We start from the raw sequence: 21,329 nt of genomic DNA on the forward strand, positions 1-21,329 counted from the left end.
TCTATAAGGACATCGTCAATTAAAAACATTTATAAACTTTAGAGAAAAAAGGGGGAGTCAAATTTCTCAAAATTTTAATCTTGACTTTTAATATTTAATAATATCATTAATGATCTTATTATAAAAGTTGATATTTGAATTAACTTTATACACGACTTGCCTCAAAAATATATATTAATAAATCTGTTTTAGTCTTCAGCTTTTTTTCACGGTGACATGAAAATTTCAATAGTACTACAAAAGACAATAGTGATTTTCACAGATAATTCTACATCTCATTACTGGAACATTAAGAAATTTTCAAACGTTTAACTGAAGTAAAAACTTAAAAAGTCGATTAAGGTCCTGCTTCAGAATGTCGAGGAATACTTAAATAGGCAATAAAACGGTTTAGACCACTATAATTTTGGCTACAATGTTAAATATTACTACTTGAAATTAAACATTTCATTGTTAAGTAGAAGGTCACTAAGCTATTATTGCAGCTATAAAATAAAATAAGTATAGTACTATTTATGCAAATTAACATTTAGATTTTCTATTAATTTTATTTTTATAAATATATATATATTTAAAATATATATATATATATACAGTATATTATTTTGTTAATCTAAAATAATATATACTTTTTTCTGAAAAACTTATTATAAATTAAAATAATGTAAGCAATAAAATCGAAATAAATAATAAGTTCTAAATTTTTTGAAATGTAAAAATATTATAAGTAGTTTATGTCAGACAGTTGAATCACTTCTATAAGCTTGCAAAAAAGAAAAGTTACTAATATCTTATTATTCACAGCAGAGTGTGAATCTTCTGTAGCAAATTGTCACTTCAATCTGTTGTACTGTATCATAAAAACGTTACGTCAGATCTGAAGATAAATGATGGAAAAGTACTTATATAAATAAGTATAAAAGTACACCACGTTTCAACTATCACTATATATCATTATAAAATCTGTCATAAATTCTCCATAAGAGGATGTAAATAAAATTCTTTTCTTGAACTTTGAGTAGTTCTATATAACACAACTGAAGAGTTAAAAGCTTTGGATGAAATAAATTCGCTCCTTACATTATCGCTGAACATTTTAAGATGTTAGAAATACTTTTAAATATATAAAAACATTTTATTAAATAAAATTTGCTCTTCTTTCTTTTTAAAAAAAATCAGTAAATTGCATTTACTCGTCAAAGAAAATTAGATCACTTAAAATTTAAAATGGTCAAATCGAATTATGAAAGTTTCGCTATTTAGTTTTTCGTGAAAAACTTAATTCTTCGATTCTTCATAAATTCTTTTTTTTTTCCTACAACAAATTACATAAAGACTTCATTTTCATTATTTAAAAGTATGAGTTTTTTTGTAAGTTTATTAATTTGCTATCAGATTTAATTATGTAGTACTTAACATAAATTATAATTTACTGTAATTGAAATGTTTATATTTTAATGTATAAAAAAGGCAGTTTATTGTTTAACGAACGTAATTTAAAACTATACAAAAAGCCTGTAATCATTTGTTAAATTAAGAAAAGAAAAAAAGATTTTTCCGCGACTTAGTATATTCAACATTTAAAATTATTTGTAAGAAAGAAAAATTTTCTATCACTAGAAATATTCTATTATCCATCATTTTTACTTTTTTATTTTTGTTTTTTAGTGAAAAGCTATCAAAATATTTAAGCGCATTTTTTAACAGCAAAAATAGTCGATTCTTATAAGCTCTGTTCAACAGAAACAAGATCCTCTGTCTTTTATAATCATTAACATAAAATCTCTGTTGAAAATAATTATTTTATCATTTTCTTTACTAGTGAAGAGCGTGTGTGTTAGTCATGGAATATTTTTACTCGACTTTTGCTAACTGAAAATTAGAAAAAGTTAATCCCCTAATAAATTTAAAGAAACTGAAAGAATTATATTTCAGATTACTTCCCAGATAAGTACAAATATCTCGATGAGCCTATAGATATCAGTTTACGTACGACGATAAAAATATGCTTAAATTATTAAATTCTGTGTAAGTGTATTTCGTGTTAAGATCTAAATAACTTGAAAATTAGAAAATAGATACTGTTTATGTATTGTCTTCTGAAAAATAAAAAATATAAACTGATGTGTACCATAATTATTGTGTTGCAAAACTCGTTGGAATGCAACATAACAGCTTGTAGCAGTTGTAGACATGGAATTATTGATAGCAGATTGCTTTTGTGGTTGTCACTAATCGATTATTCGTGTATTTAAGGAGGTATTTTCTCAGAATCTTCTAAGCTTTTATTGCTTTTAGTAAGTAAATTTGTTTTCTCACATATTCAATTCGTAATATAATTAAATGTATCAGCTTTATTCTTAATTTTGAATTGTATATATTAAAATCTATTACATCTTCAATTTTCTATGAAATAGTGTTTTTTTTTTGTTTGATAATTAATTGCCTTAGTTATAGAGCAAGAAAAAGTAGCAATGGCTACTTTTTTCTTGCCTCATAACATATTTTTACCTAGCATTATTCTAAAGTCTTTCTAAATAAGTCTATTGTGTTACTTCGCTATTTTTCTATTTTATTGTTACTTTAGACACTAAATAAATTGAAAATTTTCATATAGAAAACTTGTAAATTTCTATATTTTAAAAGCAATCTTTCAAAGAAAGGAGTTAACGTCAGTTTACAGTTTGATAGCCCTAATTTAACGAATATAATATTCTCAGTGCAATGTTGCCAAATATATGGATATCATCCTAGATATGGGAAATTTTAAAGTACGAACATAAATGGAATGCTTATCAATTTAGAAAATGTAAGGAAGTTTTAAAATTTGGTCTTTATAAAGTCAAGTTCAAGAACGATTGTCACAAACTCTCAGAACAGAAAGTAAGCTTTAGTTGAAAAATTTTAAGATTTATTTGGAAAAATGTTGGATACAAAACTGCATTACAGTATTTTATAATATAGTACTATGTAGGAGAAGATGCAACGTCTTTTTTTTCATTCTTTTCGCCTGTGCACACTAAGAGGACACTTTTAGTAAATCCATCGTTGAGTTACTAAAAATCGTCTCCTTTCCTCACCTCAATCGGGTGGTGAGGGACGAAGAAGATATGTCCGGGACAAACCAACTTCCAAAAAATTCTTGAGATTTTCGACCCGCTTAGAGTATGTAAGGTTAGATGTAATCCAAACATTGTTGCTGGTATTTACCTCTAACAACAGTTGACATTAAGAAATCTTAAAAAATTGACCTAAAAAAACGCAAAATGTATACAGTAGTTCGCTATAATAGTAACTTCAACCTAAATTAAAAGACTGCTATAAAATAAATTATAATAAAAATATAATAAAGTATTACATTATTCTATTTATTAAAAGTACAATAAACAGGAAATTAAAACAGTAAAGGAATTATAGAAGTCTACTTAACTGCTCATTCTCTTTTTATTCTTTGTAATACGGGTTAACAATAAAGATATATTTTTGAATTTACTACTCTTTGCTAATTTTGAAATTTTTTTCTGCTATTTTTTGGACTTTTTCTGGTCACAGAATCTGATCTCTAAGTTATAAACACTTTTAAAACTAATAGATATTGTAATACAAACGATCGGAGTAGTAAATTATATCCATTGAAATTATTAATTCATAAATTAAATACTAAATTACTAATTATTCAAACGATGAGTATGAATAATTGCAATTATTCTACAGTATTTGATATAATAAAATGTATAAAATTGCTTAAACAATAACTAAGCAATTTAAAATTTAACATAAATTTTATATATTTTTAAAATTAATTAGTTTAAAATATTTGAACTTTAGACAATTTTTTATTTTAATTTTAATAATTATTAAAGGGTTCTTTAATTTTTGCTGAAATGAAAACAATTTCGAAATAATAATAAAATATTTATTAAATTAAATTATTGAAAAATGAATTTGTTGCTTATTAAAATAAAATTTAAACTACATACAATTTCTATTTTATATTAGTTATGAGAACAAATTTTTAAATCGAGTTTTGAACAAACTTTTAAATGAGTTTTGAGATCAGAAACATCAATACTTTAAGGAATAACCATTTTATCTAGTAGGAATTTTCATCAAAATTCACAGTTATAAGGATGTAAATCTTGTAAGATATCGTTTGAGTTAAGGCTTTGAAATATGTGGCTTCTTTTTTAAAAAGATATATTTAGTCAATTTTTTATTTATTTATTTCTCACTCATTTCCCAATAGTGTTGATCGAAATTGCAAGTTTCGGAACCTTTAAAAGTACTGTATTTGTTTATAATGCTCTCATGCAAATTATTACAAAAGAATATTGCTTTTGAATATTAAAATCGAACTTATCCCATTTGCTGTAGTCCACTTGAATGATAAAATATATGAATTATTTATTTATAAGTTTGTATGAACATTGCAGAATGAAATAAAGTCGAAACTGTATTTTTCTTTATGATAATTCATTTGATTTGCTCAGGAAATGAACTGAATTGATTGAGAATTATATTGATAGGATTTCCATAATTTTAAATTTATTATTATAATTTTCTTCTTTATGAAAATGTTTATGATGAAAATCAATTAACAGAATATCTCTACCTTATACATAACGCTTCTGAAAATATTTAGGCTTAAAATAAACAAAATTATTTTATATCAATTTTATATGAAAATTTTAAATTATATAAAGACAAAGTTTTTTTTCCGTTGAGATAGATGGTTTGGTGGAATAAGGCAACTCAACACATGGGCGATATGCCAAGGGGATGTCTTCCGAGAGGACTTTTTATGATAAATTGGCTCCTATTTACATGTTAAACACGTGAAGAAAATCCAAGAAATTTCAACGTGGTAAGCTCGTTGGTGAGGCGCTAATCCGCGACCAATCGTCAGTGTTCAATAGTTTTGTCCACTTGGCCATTGGTGGGCACTTTGGGATAGAAACATCTTATTTGCAATAATAGATAATAGATAATAATAGATACTTGAAAACATGTGGCAAGTTCATTTCTTTTTTACAAAATTTTACTTTGTGTTTAGCTCATTCTTTACATTAGATAAGATTATAGGATAACTTTCTTCGTTAGTCACATGCAAGCCTATCGCCTAATTATATTTATTGTTCCAGTAAAACTTACGAACCATACTAGAAGACAATACTACTATTTAAAGAATAATCCCACATTAGTAATAAATCAATACTTCTCATTTCAAATTTTATGTCTATTTTCTAACTTGTAGTTCTTATTATTTGAAATCAGATGACAATTAATCTTATGTTTAAAAATATAAATCTCTTAAATTAAGAAAGTGTAGGGGAAAAAGTATAAAAACTAAACTAAATCTTTTTGAATGTTGGCATATATTAAACAATGGGTAACATTTGTCTCAGACTAGATAGAGAATTTATCCATTTTATTATTAAAATTAAGACAAGAGAATTTTTATAATAAATTACTGTTTGCTTGCATTTTGTCAGCGACAAATCTATTGTAAATTTTAAAAATTTTTAGCTTATAAAAAATGAAAATATAGGTGATTCATTACGTATCTCTTTACAGACAAAAATAGGAAAAAAATATATTAAAAATATTTCTGGCATCGTTTACTTTTATTATGTAATTTTAGTAAGCCATATTATCATTATTGTAGCATTTATTATAGACTGTAATTTTTAATGAAACATAATTTTACATGATAAAAAGTAATAAGTTGAGATTGTGTAAAAAGATAAAAATTGAAAATATTTTTATAAATACTTATATATAAGTACACACACTTTTGTTAAACGTATCTTTTATTATTTACTTCTTCCATTAGTAAAAGAAATTTGCAGATATTACAATTTCACAAAAGTTGCGTCGATTTTTCTGTAAATCTATTTTAATGCTAATTCACTGAAACAGAATTTTCGAAGTTAATAAAATACCGTCATTTATTTTACTTTATATCATTTGAATTTAATAACAAGTTTAAGATTCTATTCAAATTCCTAAAAAAATAAATACATTTTTAATTGACAAAATTACGCGCTATGGACTTGAATTTTTTGTCAATATTTAAATTACACTTATAAATATCTTTAAAGAGTTTCAATTAGTGCATTTAAAAATAAAACTAGTTCGTTAATAAATTTCAATTTTATTTTAAATAAGTGTTAACCAATATTTTTTAAAATTATTTTATATGTTATAGGAACTTTTTATATGTTAAGAAAAGCGCATATTACTCCATCTTAATTCACTCTGATTTCCCTGTAGATTGAAGAAACTATATTTTCTTTATTAAAATTCAAAAACACTAAATATGTAGATGAGGAAACTAACTGGTTCTTTGAAAACACACTCATTTTCTTTACGTTTAATCAAAAGATATTTATAAAATTTTATAATTATTATTTTCTTAGCATTTATTAAAATTTTTTATTTAAAAAAATAAATAAATTTGATGTTTTTTAATTTTGAGAAAGTTGAACAAAATGATTAAAATTTCAAAAAAGATTATTTCCATTAACAAATTTATCTGATGGACATTCTAATTAAATATAGCTTTTAATAAGAATTGTATATATAAGTCATATACTTAAATAAGTCCCATTAAATATTTTAATTTACTAAAACTAAATTTCTGCTTCAGAAATTTTATCACATACATCAATTACATAATATTGCATACTTACATTAATTAAGCTAGAATTAAAAGTTTTAAATCCCGTTTTCAGAATTCATTTGCATTAAGCAATTAATAATTGGAAATGAGTTGGATGTTCGTTTGAACAGAATCGATTCTCGTCATGTTTCTTGGAAATATTTTTGGATTAATATGTCAACATACTTTTGTTGACTCTGTCTCTCGATCAAAACATTCGATGTGTCTGTAGTAGGATTGTGTCCAGTTGTAGCTTCGGAATTATGTGCTTTTGGTCAATAAGAAAAAAAAATCACTTCTGGATATTAAATACATTTGCTGCCAGAACAGATCGATAATGTATTATCAATCAATAAATATGCATAGAGCCAAAACTGCAATTAAACTTTCTTTGATAGGAATTTATTAACAAAATGGTTATAATTTCTTTTACGATCAATAAAAATGAAAACATTAAAACTAATTCTCCGTAATAATTTTCAAATACAGTAGTCACTCGTTATATCGAGGATTCGGATATATCGCGCTTTTTTTTGTTTTTTTGGTTTCCCAAATTTTAAAAGCACTTGAGTCAATAAATTTTAAATTACCAATTGCCATTGAATTTCTTTTTGCAACAAAATGCAGTATTTTATTCCCATCATTGTCCTTGAAACTACCACTGCAGGTTAAACAATAAATTTGTCAAGAATTGTTAAAGAAACAATAATGCTAAATAGGTTCGTGGTATCGATGTTTACATAAATGTCAATTAATACGATATAACCACGAATAAAATTCCGTACTGAAAAACTAAGCTTATTTTATATCAGAAACAGTTGCTGATGAAAGAATAGAGGATAGAGATTCTACAACACGTATAATTTGTTTAGTAAAATCCCGGAATTTTTAGTACTCGCTCTTTTTCTTTGTCTCCCGACAAGTGCGATATAACGAGAGTCTACTGTATTTTATTAAGGCTACATCTTGTACAAGTTTAATATTTCGTATTATAATAGTTTTAATTTAAAATTTTTATTTATTTGCGATGCGATATGCTAACTTATTAAACGAGTCCGAAACAGAAAATATATTTTATAATATCAAAATAAATAAAAATTGATCAAAATAAAATTAAAAATTTAATAAATATATTTTAAGTTATATTTGATCTGACTGTAACCAAATTATTAAAGTGAATTTAGATGCTTCTAACAGAAATTCAATTTGAATTGTTAACAATATATTCTAAATTATTTAAATATTTACATAATTTGTAATTAATGATGATTATTAAATAGAAATTAATTTAATTATATTTAAAATTGTAAGAACTTTTTGAATTTTATAATCTAAATAAACTAAATAATTTATCTAAATAAAGATTTTGTTATAATTTGATTTTAAAAAATAATTTTGTTGACATAATGTACTTACGAGACGAATGTATGAAATCCAGGAAATCATTAAAGTTTTATTAATGCACAAGATTATAATTTAATTTAGGAATTGGTAGATTGTGAAAGTTAGTAGAATCAGATCAGAGAGCCGAAATGACTTTCAGATAATCATAATTTTGCTATTTCTTCTTAAGTATTCATTAAAAATACTCATTACATTAATTCAGAATTTCTTCCCTTCAATATTTAATGCATATATTATCATAATATAAATTATTTCAATATATTGGCAAGTAGTTTCTATTAAGTTTTTTATTTACTTTATATATATATATATATATAATATATGGAAGATACAAAATGTCTTTGGCACTTTGTATCTTTTATGTATTTGTAATTTATCCATGTAATGTGTAATTTATATTGCTTTAGCCATTAAAGTCCTTCATGATTTTAATAATTATCTAAAAATAAATCGTTAGGTATACTTTTATATATAGGTTTAAATAGTTAAATATTGAATTTTATTCTAACAATTTAGCAACATATTTTTGCTTTGGGTTGTTTAAATAACGTTATCCATATAAACAGTATCAAGTATTTTTATAATTAGCTTAAAAAGAAGAGAAAGATATGAATGAAACTGATGTACAATATAAAACTTGAAACAGTTTTATTCTGTGTTATCTATAGAAGACTTCTTTGTTATGTTTTATTGCAACATTGGAAAAGTTGTTGAAATCTTTTAATTTGTGTTGCGCGTTTGCGCTGTTATGCGTTTTTAATTATAATCATGTTATTAGGCCTACATCTATTTATTTTACATTCCAACTATGAAACACAAGAGAAAAAGGAAAGCTTTTAAAGAATTTAGTTTCTAAAAGACAAAAAGTACTTTTTATAAAAAATGCAACTATAAATACATATTTTCTTCGTGTTATAAAATAAAATTTAAATTTGGAAAATCGATTTTTTAGTAAAATTGCAAAAAAAAAGTATTGGGTTGTTTACGTTGAGGTTGCTTCCATATTTTATTCAGTAACTGTTTACGAGAATATATTGTATGTGTATACAGGATGAGTCAAGAGGAGAGAGAAATATCTTGGAAAACGATAGTGTCTATCATTGTAAGCAAAAATATTTACATGAACAAGGGTATTATTGTATTACTTTCAGTAGTTTCGGAGCTGTATGAAAGTTGCTCAATATAACAATAATAATGAATGACACGTGTGTTACACTTAAAACAAATGCTCAAAACTTGAACTCTGAATCTCAATACCCTTTACAATTCGAGTCGTTTCTCTGAGTTAGCGGTGATGACCACTCCCTAATTAAAACACAAAATTCGAGTCTCGTCGCATCATCTCCTGGAAACAGTGTAAGATTCGGTTTTTGAGTATTTGTTATCATTCATTATTATTGTTATAGTGAGCAACTTTCATACAGTTGTATTTCCAAAATTGCAGGAAATAATACCCGTGCTTATATAAAGTTTTTTACTTACAATCACCTGTACCATTCACCAAGAGATTTCCCTATCATCTTGACCCATCTTGTATATGTAAATAAATGATGTTTTAATATGTAAATATTTTATAAGATCAGATGTATTTTTAAACTTTCATGCCATTATCGTAAAATTTAGAAAAAATTTTATAGTTACTTCTGAAACTAAACAATTAAATTACAAAAATAATTTTTATATTTTTGCATTCCACAAAATATACTTTATTTTTATACATTATATATACCGTTATTTAAAATTTACCAAAAGGAATGATAACAAAACTGTTTACTACAGAGTATTTTACATTATTTTGTTCAAATCTAATAGATATTTTAATAAATCTTTACAGTCTTATAAATGTTTCTCTGAATATAGAAAAAAATCAGTATTTTTATTTTACAGTTTAACAACATATTTGGGATAAGAGAAAATATCAATTTAATAAATATGAAAGTTATATAACGTAATAAAGAAACATAATACAGGATGATTATAGTCTTTCCTTGATTACAAGTATTTAATATTTTCCTAATTACAAACATTACAGAAAAATCATAGCAATTAACCTAAATTATGCTACAAATCATATACAGTATCTATCATAGTTTTTGCACAATAAATGTTTGTAATCAGGGAAAGACTTTATGATCACCTTGTTTATCAATTAAAGTACCAGTGTGTCTGTGGAAAAAACATTTTTTATATATTATATGTAGAAAAGTTTCAAAATTTCTAATATCTGTCCATTCCTAACTTATTTTATAATTATTGTTTTGCAATAATATATAAGTAATGGAATCTCTATGTTGTATGTAAAATTCTGAATAACGATATAAAATATTTTAGTAAGAACTTTTTAAAATATAAATATATTTTGTGAAGAAGAATTTTAAAATTTTTATACTTTTTAATTTTAACATAACATACTTCCTTTATTCAAGTAAATATTTATTTTTTAGTAATAATTTGCTTAAAATTTTATAGTTTCCTTGATATTCGAATCAAGAAAATGATCAAATTACATTTTAAAAATTTATTTTAAGTTCTTATAAGATGCTATTCTTCTATTTTATTAATTTCAAAACAAGACAAAATTTATTTAAAAATTTTTAAAAGGTTTATTAGAAAATATTAGAAAATAATATATATATATATATTATATATATAATAATTTTATAATTATTATATTAATATATTATATATATATTATATATATTTATTTTTATTCGAAATTTTTAAAAATTAAATTTATTAAATTATAAAATTTTCATTCTTATTCACTTAATATATTATTATTTTAAGCATCACTAACAATAAAATTTACATGAAAGAGTATTAATTTGTGTTTAAAACACATACTAATACAGACATTTGCAAAAATTCCTTTGTTCTTATTTATACTCAAGTTTGTAGAAACTTTAATGAATTCAAGAAAGTTGAATATGAATAATTAATTCATTAAAAACATTATAGCTTTGTTGTTAAATGTTTTAAAAACGCATTTTTAATTCAAATAAATGAAGAAATAAATTTTTTATTAGAAATTAATAAGAAAAACGAAAACAATAGATATGAAATTTTAAAAAATCCTAATAGATATCCTATTAGGATTTTTTAAAATTTCATATCTATTGTTATAAAGAGTGTGCTATAAAAAATCTCTGTAATGATTAAAAGCATTAATTCAGGACTCTCTAAATTTTATAAAGCCTTAAACATTACTAATGGATAATTCTAATTTATAAAAAGAACACTGCATTAATGAGAACAAATATCTTTTCAAAACACATTGAAGGGAATAAAGTGTATTATTTAAAGTAACAAACTTTGTAATTACGATTAAAAAAAAGTAATAAAACGTTAATTTTAAATAAAATTTTTTAAATATTTTGGCATTTATCTTGTATTGTTCCTGTTTTATAATTAGTTTTATATCATTTTAATTGTTACTATATTCATAATAACGAAGAGAGCAACATTTTTAGAGAAAATATTTCGAAAACTGTGTTAAAAGTTTTTTCTTTTTTTTATGTTTTGGACGAAAGAAGAGTTTCTTCATTCCTTGATTGAATGCTAGAAATAGAAATAGAAACGCATAATTGCTAGAGCTATTCAAAAGTATGAAATGAAATAATACTCGTAGTTACATAAGCTTTGAATTACTTTGAAACTAATGCTTCTTTCAGACAACATTTTCCGGAGGGTATTTTTCCGATCTGAGAAAGCGACAAGTGTAATTGGTTGGTCAATTTATATAAGTTAGATATATACAAAAATACATAGAAATAATATGATCATTTACGTGTTTTTACAAAACTGTTTATATGAGGGTGTATATTTCTTAAACTTCAGAGTAATAATCAAGTTTATTTAATAAGAAAATGCTAAGAAAATTTTTAATTATTGTTAAAGAATTATGCTTAAAATAAATAGTTTTAGTTAATTTTAAGCATTATATTTTATTTTAAAATTTTAATTTATTTCTTAGTTTTTCATAAAATGAATACTATTAAATATACAAAAGATCTATTAAAGAAATGAAAAAAAAAACTTGAAGTAAAAAGAAGCAGCTACCAAATTACGAACAACATGTAAATTTAAATACAGATTTCATTTAGGTGATGATAAAAATATTTCTGATTAGAAGAAAAACAAAAATGTATATCTCATTCACAAATTTGAATTTTTCATTAATTTTCCGAGTTAAATTTAAATAATATATTAAATTTTCTTTTATATATTATTTAATTATAATCTTTTAAAGAAAAATTAAGCAAAAATTCACATTTTACGTTCAAAAACATTCTAATGGCAACTATCAATAACTTAAATTTTAATGCAAGTATGTAGATGCAACAAAACTATTTCTCATTTTAAAATGAGAATATTAATAATAATAATTAAATATATAATTTAAAGCTTAAAGAAATAAATTTAGAAGCATTTAGCCACAATGCATTGACACTATAAAAGAGATTGCAAAATTTTAACACTTTTTGACATTTTAAATATCTGTATTCCAATAAAACAGAACATTTACGAAATCGAACTTTCTTAAATAAGTTTCCTTGCATTGATGGATGGGATGATCGAGTATATTTGAATTACTTTAGGGATCAACGGACCATTGCTTTCTGCGGAAGTACTCGAAATGCCAAAACTCGGTCTTCCAGCTATAAATGATAACGTTTCAATCTAGTTTGCAAACATAAAGTCTTTTTCGAGTTGCTGATGACATGAAACGGTAATTTTATTTTAGATACGAATACATTAAATATAAATATGACGTGGCCATTATAAATCCTTTGGGCATCCCGTCGTAACAAAACTTTTATCTTATCCATAAGCGTAATAAGAATTAAAAAGAAAGGTCATAAATATATTTTTTAATAAACATTTTCTCTGGACTCCGAAATAAATTATCGGGAATTTTAATAAAGAATTATAAATAAGACTTTATAAAACTTCTGTATATATCAAAATTCATATTAAAATTCCGTGAATTTTTTGTGGTTATAAAAATAATAAATTGAAAATTCTTAATAGAATCAAAAGCGCGAATTATTTATAGTTGTAATAAATTTCAACTAGAGGATGATAAAAATTTGAAATTTAATTATTACGTACGAAAATAATATTATTATAAGTAAATACGACAATAAATAATTTTTGCTTTGGTTTCTTCTTCTCTATTTAATCATAAAAAGAAAAATATATATACAAATTTAAAATAAATTTCATATAAAATAGAAGTAATTTTATTTATATTGTACAAACATACGAAGGAAAAAGTTCGTGATAATTCGATTTATTGAGAAAAACAATAATAGTAAAAAAATCAGCAGACAAACTTATTTTTGTCAAAGAAAATTACGATTACTTGTGAAAGAAAAATAGTAATATTTCTATAGAAAAGTGAACATATTGTATTAAATTGAATTTCACTAGCAACTTTTCATCGAAACTTTTCGTTTTTTTCCATTGTGATCAATATTGACTCATATATAATATAGACGTTCTTATGTAAATAAATACTCGTGATTGGCTTTTATAGATTAAAATAATCTCCATGGGTTTGAATATAATAATAAAAAAATATAGTTGTTGTTTTAAAATTGTTTATTTTTAAATTATGCGTTCGTTTGTTACAGGTTACATTTTTAATATTAAAAAAATATTAAATATACTGTATGTATATTTAAAATTGTAATTCAAAATTAATTAAAGCCTGATTAATATTTTAAAATATGTTCTTTATAGAAAATTAATTAAAATGTTATATTTTTGATTGTTTCTGAATTCAAACAAAAGTTATTTTATTCTAGGTCTATAATATCTGCTTCAATTGAAGTACTAAGAAAAGGATCTTTGGAATCATATTCCACGTCTTTAAGAGATTTGTAAGGATTTTATTTTCTTTTTTAAAATTATTTTATATTTCTTTTCGAAAAAAATGTATTAAAAATTCGACTTTTTAATAATTATATTTAACACAAATGAAGAAATATTTGATTTAAAATGAATAAATTCAGTTGTAATTTCAATACTTAACAATATTCTTCGCTAGTCGTTAAATTAAAAATAATAAATTTATATTAGAAATATTTAAAAATTATATATCAAAAAGATAAATGAAATATGGACTGAAAAGAATGAGTTAAAAGTAATAAAATGTCAGGTTTCATCGCTGGAGACAAGTCAAGAAAGAGATCTTATAGATGAGATGAGAATGCGACAAGGATGTAAGGGTGTGAAAAATGGGAAAGAAGCGCACAGTTATAGCTAACAGAAGAAAGTGTCGAGAAAAAACTTACAGCAGAATATATTGTAAGTCGTAAATGATATATATAACTCTGAAAAAATCGAATTTAGAAAAATGTTTAAACAGCAAGAATATAACGCAAATATATTTATTTTAAACTCTAAAAAAAGAAAATAATGTTTATATTTTATTTGTTTTATTTTATAAGTTAAAAAGAAAAGAAATTAATTACTGTTCGTGAAAGTGTAGCGAATATAAAATAGGAGATAAAAAGATTCACCAGGGAAAAATGAAGAAACGATAATGAAATGTATTAATAGTAAACGTTGAGAAGGAATAAGGAAATGAAATACTTTAAACTTTTTTAAAACATTCTCTGGAGAAAATTCTATATTTAAATTCATTCTAAAAATATTTCTTTATTTGTGGAGAGAGTGAAACTGTTTTGAAATGTATAATTGCTTTTCTTTTTTGCAAAATGTAATGTAGCATTGAATAAATTAAAAACTCATCAAAATGATGGAAATGAATGGCATTGAGTGATACGTGGAGGAAGTAAAATTGAATAATGTAAATAAATTTTGGAAACCATTGAATGTGAATGATACAAACATTTTATAAATTCATATAATTCAGTAGTATCATATACATATCGATCGCATGCGAAGTATTCATACGGCTTACATACCGATATATTATATCGCTATGTATTTTAAACTAATGCATTTGGTATATGTTATATATAACATAAAATCTACCATATATGCTATAGGTTATAGTTGACATTAGTTGATAGTTCTTTCAATACTTACATTCGAACTAATAATGTACAGTACATATTTACAGATACATGTCACTCAATCTATAAAATTGAGTTCGTGTGAATAATGTGAATGACTAATCAATATATTAGCTTTGATAGATGAGACCGAAAAAATTAAAGAAAGTTGCATAAATTGATCATACAGATATGACAATAAATAAATAAATAGACAAAGAAATCGTTGACAACAAAATCTAACATGGAAACATTAGATATCTTGTGAGATTGTTTTGCGTTTATGAGATGTCTTCTTCCTCTTCCTAATTTTTATTTCTTCTGAATCATAAATCAGACTCATTGGTTTCTTCTATCAACGCAGTTATGTAAATTCTAGAAAAAACATTTAAAGAAGTATGAAAATATAAAATAATTTATACTATATTCATAAATTCATATGAAATATATAACATTTAAAAAATATATTTAAGTATATTAATAATTATCATTAATCATGTCAAGATAATAAATATAGTCTCCAGCTAATTGGCAGAGATCCATATAATATCCACCGTTAATAATCATAGTCATAATGTCCATGTTAGACGACCAAAAGAAAAGTAGCTGTATAAAAGGGAATTTCATTATTATTATTATTATTAGGAGCAACCCAGGTTTGAATTCCATACAGATCCTTAGATTTTTTGTAGACAGTTTGAACAGTAATGTTCTACCCCATTCATGTTGGACAAGCTTTCACAGGTTTAGCCTATTCAGAGTAAACTCAAAGCAAAAAGCAAACATTAAGAGCATATCATAAATCAATTTGAAAATACAATCGCATTATATTAGAAATTCAATACCAATAAATAATTTGATTTTATTTAGACATTTCAATTAACATCAGTATTGATAAAATAGTATATACAGTAGAGAACCGAAAATCGGAATCAATTGGAGACTGGGGTTGTTCAGACTAGGGATTTGTTCCGATTACGGATTATGTACGAAAAAATATATTAACCTGTCCGATGTTCAAATTTTTCTCCGTTGCGTGTCGCTTCGTGTTGAATTTTCGTCGATTTTAAGCCTAACGAAAATTTTTATAATAATAATCGAGGCTATCGTATCGTTAAAAATTATTTCTGCATTTTGTACAAACAAAATAAATATATTGAAGTATATAAAAACATGAAAATTATACTTTAGAAGTAAATTTAGTATCAAAAACGTTCGATTCAGCACGACACAGTCCGACTGAAAATCGTGCCGATTACCGGCGATTCCGATTACCGGGGTTCCGATTAACGAGTCTCTACTGTACTAAAAAATAAACGAGATAATGAATTATAATACTACAGTAAGACTTCGCTTAACGCTGCCTCGATTAACGCTGATTCAATATGACGCGGTCTGCTCGAAGTCTTAAAAAAAGCTCAAAATTTACGCCAATTCAAATTTTCACGGCATACGATTATTTTCGAGAACGAAGGTGGCAAAAAGATATACTTTCTTTAAATCTATGTTTGTTTAGTGCAATTATGGAAAAAATATAACATCATGGATGCCATAGGAAATATCGACTTTGCTTGGCAAGAATTAACTGATAAATGCACGAAAAAAGTGTGGAAGAAGTTATGGCTGAAGGTATCCAAGAATTCTCAACCAGAAGAGCCTATCTGCTGCATTGGTTAGGTTGACCAAATTGTAAACCTAATCAAATGCAAACCTAATGCAGCAGGACTAGGAGATATGAACGAGCAGGATATTGAGGAGTTACTGCAGGTTTCTGGTGAGAGCCTTACCAACGACGACCTTCAAGAACTGGCAGAAACAAGGAATTCGTGTAGAACTGGAAAATAGTGATTCTGAAAACGAAGAACCCAAAGAATTTCTATAGAAAGAGAGAGTATTTGAATAAGCAATCACTAATAAAAGAAACTATATCTGCTTACAGTAATGGATAATGTTATCGAAATCATTATATTTCGATTAATCTTATAAAATATATCAAAAATATAATTTATTATAATCAGAAATTAGTAATCAAAATGTTGTCATAATTTTTTAATCAATTGTTTTAACTTTCAGTTTTAAATTTCATTATTAGCGTAAAGAATGTTAGGAATGTCAATATACAAATCATTAAAGGATGATTCCACGAGCAAATTAAACGCTTGCCCCAAACTTAACAGGCCTCAAATTAATATAATTAAACATTAAATTTTATTTGTAAATATTAAATATTCAAAGAAACCGGTATTTATTTGACGTTTAGGGTCTCCAAATATGTTATTTTCCTTTAATACAAATAATAAACTGTTTGACAGATATTAATGACGTTCTTCGCGTAAATTCAAATATTTGTTATTCATAGAATAAATAGATAAAAAGAGAAAAACTTGGAATTTACCAAACTCAAAAATCTCAAAAAAAATGAAGCGTACCAAAATACGTGAGAATACAAATTTGAGATTTCTTATATATTTTGTCAACTTGGACATTAATTATTAATAGGACAATTATACTGGTGTTAAGTTTTACGCAAGAATTGAGGAAAAAGTTCTTAAAGAAAACAGATTTTCTTTAAGACAGGTAGCTTAATAAAGGAAGTCTGTTTTCTTTAAGAACTTTTTCCTCAATTCTTGCGTAAAAGCTTAACACCAGTATAATTGTCCTATTAATAATTAATGTCCAAGTTGACAAAATATATAATAAGAAACTAAATAAGGACAGTAAGGCAATAATAATTACAAATTTGAGATGTTGCGTAAAGTCCAAATTACATTCATTTCATTAATAGTATTAATAATAAAATAATTTAAAGGAATATATTTAACGCATAATATTCAAACTATTTCAATATTTCCCTCTGTATATATTTTTGATTAATTTTATACGAATTAACAAAAAATAATAGAGATTCGAGCTTCTAATTATATTGATATTGCCTTACTTGTTGAACTGGTAAATTTTATTTAATATCTGATATTAATATTATTATTTGCATTTTTCTATAATTTTGATTTCCAAAATAATTACAATAAAAACATTTAATGTATCGGAGTCCATTTAAAACAATTGTCTATCTATTATAAGAATCTCTTGTAAGCGATTCTCCTACCGTCATCCAGGTCCATTCACATCCAGAGCTGCATATCAGGTCAACAAACATCAGTCTACTGTTGACCTGGATATGCAGCTGTTACTGTGGATCTGGACAAACCTATGACGGATATGAGAAAAGCCCTTTTGCTATCTGCAAGACGAAAAGAGACAAAATTTTAAAAATTATTCCTTATTATAATAAACAAAACTGATCACATTAGTAGGCTAATTTGATTTTAACACTCTGTATAATAGGAATATTTATATAAAGATTTAAACGTAACAGAAAACAGCAAGTATAAAATCATTTAATTCAGTAACAAAGGTTCACTCTATCCCGATATTATTAAAACATCTTGAATCTTTATAGAATCTCAGATATTTGAATTTCAGCTGGGTTAAACATTTTTCCTGAGATGTGAATAAACTACAGGACGTATAGCGAATTTCAGTTTTGTCTATTACAAGAGCTTGAAATACGATAAACTCCATTTATTACTCATGCCAATCAAAGAGAATCCTCATTTGAACTATTCATAAAAATTAAATTCGGCTTTTTCATAATTCAAATTTGAAAGAGAATTTTATCTATAAAATTTAAGTTTTGAATCACACTGAAAGATAACAATTAAATTCTTTTATACAGCCTATTATTTCTATTCATATATAGAATTTAATAAAACGATTGGTGTAAAATTTTAATATATAGGCCTTTCTAAAAAATATTTTCCAGCGTCAGTCAATTGTAGAAAGTAGTTTTATTCAAAATCAAACATGTCTCCCACTTCTATATCTTTATCCCGACATATTTGATAATAAGAGGCTCTAGGAAATATTACCTTTCTTCCTCTTACATATTTATAAACTTCTGATAATATCTGTAATTGGTCTATAATAATTCACAGTTTGGTAATACATGATAAAGTTTTATTAATATTGCTGGAAAGACTATTAAATGTCAATTCCGTTGTTGCAGAGCAGCAATTAAGAGCATGTGACAGTGTGCTAAATTACCGACTGTTGCTGTTTGGGCGGTCTTGTATGAAACCGTTTTTTCAGCCTTAAAGTGAGTAAAGCGGTAAAGCGATATTCATTTTTTCTGCAAAACAGTTCTAAATCTGAAGGTCGTGGGATCACGAGAAGGAAATAACGAGTTTGGCATGTCGATAGAAAACGACCAACTGGTAATTCTCTCTTTTGTAAGATGTCGCAGCAGTTGTTGGACAGAATGATCGATACGTGGAGACTCCCTGCCTTGCATAAAAACAATTGTTTCTAGGCATTCTCGATGCTGTAAATTTGGTATTACAACATTCGTCAGCGTGTCTCGGTAGCTTTGAAAAGTTATAAAAATTGAGGTATCCAGTAGAGTATTTTAAAAAAATGGTTCGATAAGATGAAAGCGTAAATCTACACCAAATCGTTATTTTGAACGAATGTAATGGCTTTCTTTTTTTATAACATAAATAGAATCCATTGGCCATCCATTAAATGTGATAGTTAAAAGTATTTACTATCGTAAAGGTCTCAAAAGAAAATAGATCTCGTCGTCTTGCAGAATATTTCAAGGTCAATTTTCCTCGTTCTTGGCAAGGTTAAAGTAAGTAGCGTTTGAGCCTCAACATCCCTTACTTGCCACTATAGAGTTTGACAAATTTCTTAGAAGTAATATTTTGCCGAAGTATTTCTTAACTAAAATATTACTATGAATATTATATCCTATAAAATGATATAAGACATCAAATTTATGTGTTATTGCATAAGCGTTGTTCCGTTAACATCTTGATATCCATAAAAGTCATTGTAGCCATATTCTACTGTATATCTTCTGCTGATGTTGATCGATTCTACTTTTTCCGTTTCTTCATATTCAGGTTTGAACCACGTAATTAAATTTCAAAGTGCTTCGAACAATTCTAAAAAATTGTTAGTAATTTGTTAATTCTTGTGATATTCCAGAACTGTTTTGTTATTTGATAATAGAACTTCATGGTAAAGCTATGAGGACACAAAATTTTAATGCATTAAAAAAACACATCATTTTCATCAACATATAATATTTATGAATGGAAATTCCGAAATTGGCTAACTTTTTATATTATTTTCTACGTATTTTTAAAAATATATCATTCAAATTTCCCCGCAGTACTATATGATACATTTTAATATTTGTTATAACTGTGGCTACATCATATTGCTTTAAAATTAAGCTTTAAACGTTTTTAATGGTAAAATATTTTCCAAGGAATATATTTTTTGTAATGTTTCGAGAATTACTTCTGTAGCAGTCATGAGCAATCCGCGGCCACACGGGCTCATGCTACTCTCGAATTTTGGCAACATAATTCTATTTTCTTGTTTTCTGACATGTGCCATTATTTAATCCTAATTAACCTGATATTCGTGACTAAGAACATTCAAAGTAAATTTAATCAGTGAAAATATGAAAATAAACTAACGAAATAAACTATTACTAGTTTGTATGTCATTATCATGTTTTATTTTAGTATTTATCATACAGACATGGTGTATGTTGATACTCGGCAGACTTAAAGCCTGCAACTGTAAGAAAAAATTCATGCGGCCACCTAAAACATACGGCCTGCATCCAGAAAATGCTCGTCGCTTCTCTAAAGCACTTCGTTTATAAGTTTCATGCTTTTCTCTCTTAAGTTATATCAGTGACATTCAAACTGTGTTCCTTAAGAAACCTTCAAGCAACTTTCGTAATGAAAATGAAAATTACAACTCTTGATGATTTCTTGTGGAATACAATTTGAATACCATCGAGTTATACGAATTAATTCTAATAATAGTTTTTAATATTTATACTTCTTATTTCTTATTAAAGTTTACTGGAATCAGTAAAGAAGTTTCGTTTCATTCAACCGGGAGCATTTTCCAAACTTCCTTTACTCAGGACAATGTAAGTTTTTTTATGAAGGAAAATATTCTCATTTAATTATAATAATTACAGTAATGATTTTGATTGTCAATTAAAAAATACACAAAATTTAAGAATTAATTATAGAAGTTACTTTAAATTAATTAAAAATCTAAAAAAAATGACTAAAGTATAATCTGGAAACAATCAATATGTCTATAATGAAATATTATTTTGTATGAAGGCCTAATGTCTGAATTAGTAT

General features: G+C 25.1%; 1 protein-coding gene across 1 annotated transcript in view; it reads left to right on the forward strand.

The window, feature by feature from the left end:
* Nucleotides 1-21,329, forward strand: part of Lgr1 (Leucine-rich repeat-containing G protein-coupled receptor 1) — a 132,893-nt gene that overhangs the window by 99,057 nt on the left and 12,507 nt on the right. Inside the window, exons 2-3 of the mRNA XM_067276873.1 lie at nt 13,876-13,950; nt 21,032-21,106. Coding sequence (XP_067132974.1) covers nt 13,876-13,950; nt 21,032-21,106 — 150 coding nt within the window. The remainder of the gene's footprint in view (nt 1-13,875; nt 13,951-21,031; nt 21,107-21,329) is intronic.

Source organism: Centruroides vittatus, unplaced genomic scaffold, assembly GCF_030686945.1.
Source record: "Centruroides vittatus isolate TY-2023 unplaced genomic scaffold, ASM3068694v2 contig_717, whole genome shotgun sequence".
In the NCBI taxonomy this organism is placed as follows: Eukaryota; Metazoa; Arthropoda; class Arachnida; order Scorpiones; family Buthidae; genus Centruroides; species Centruroides vittatus.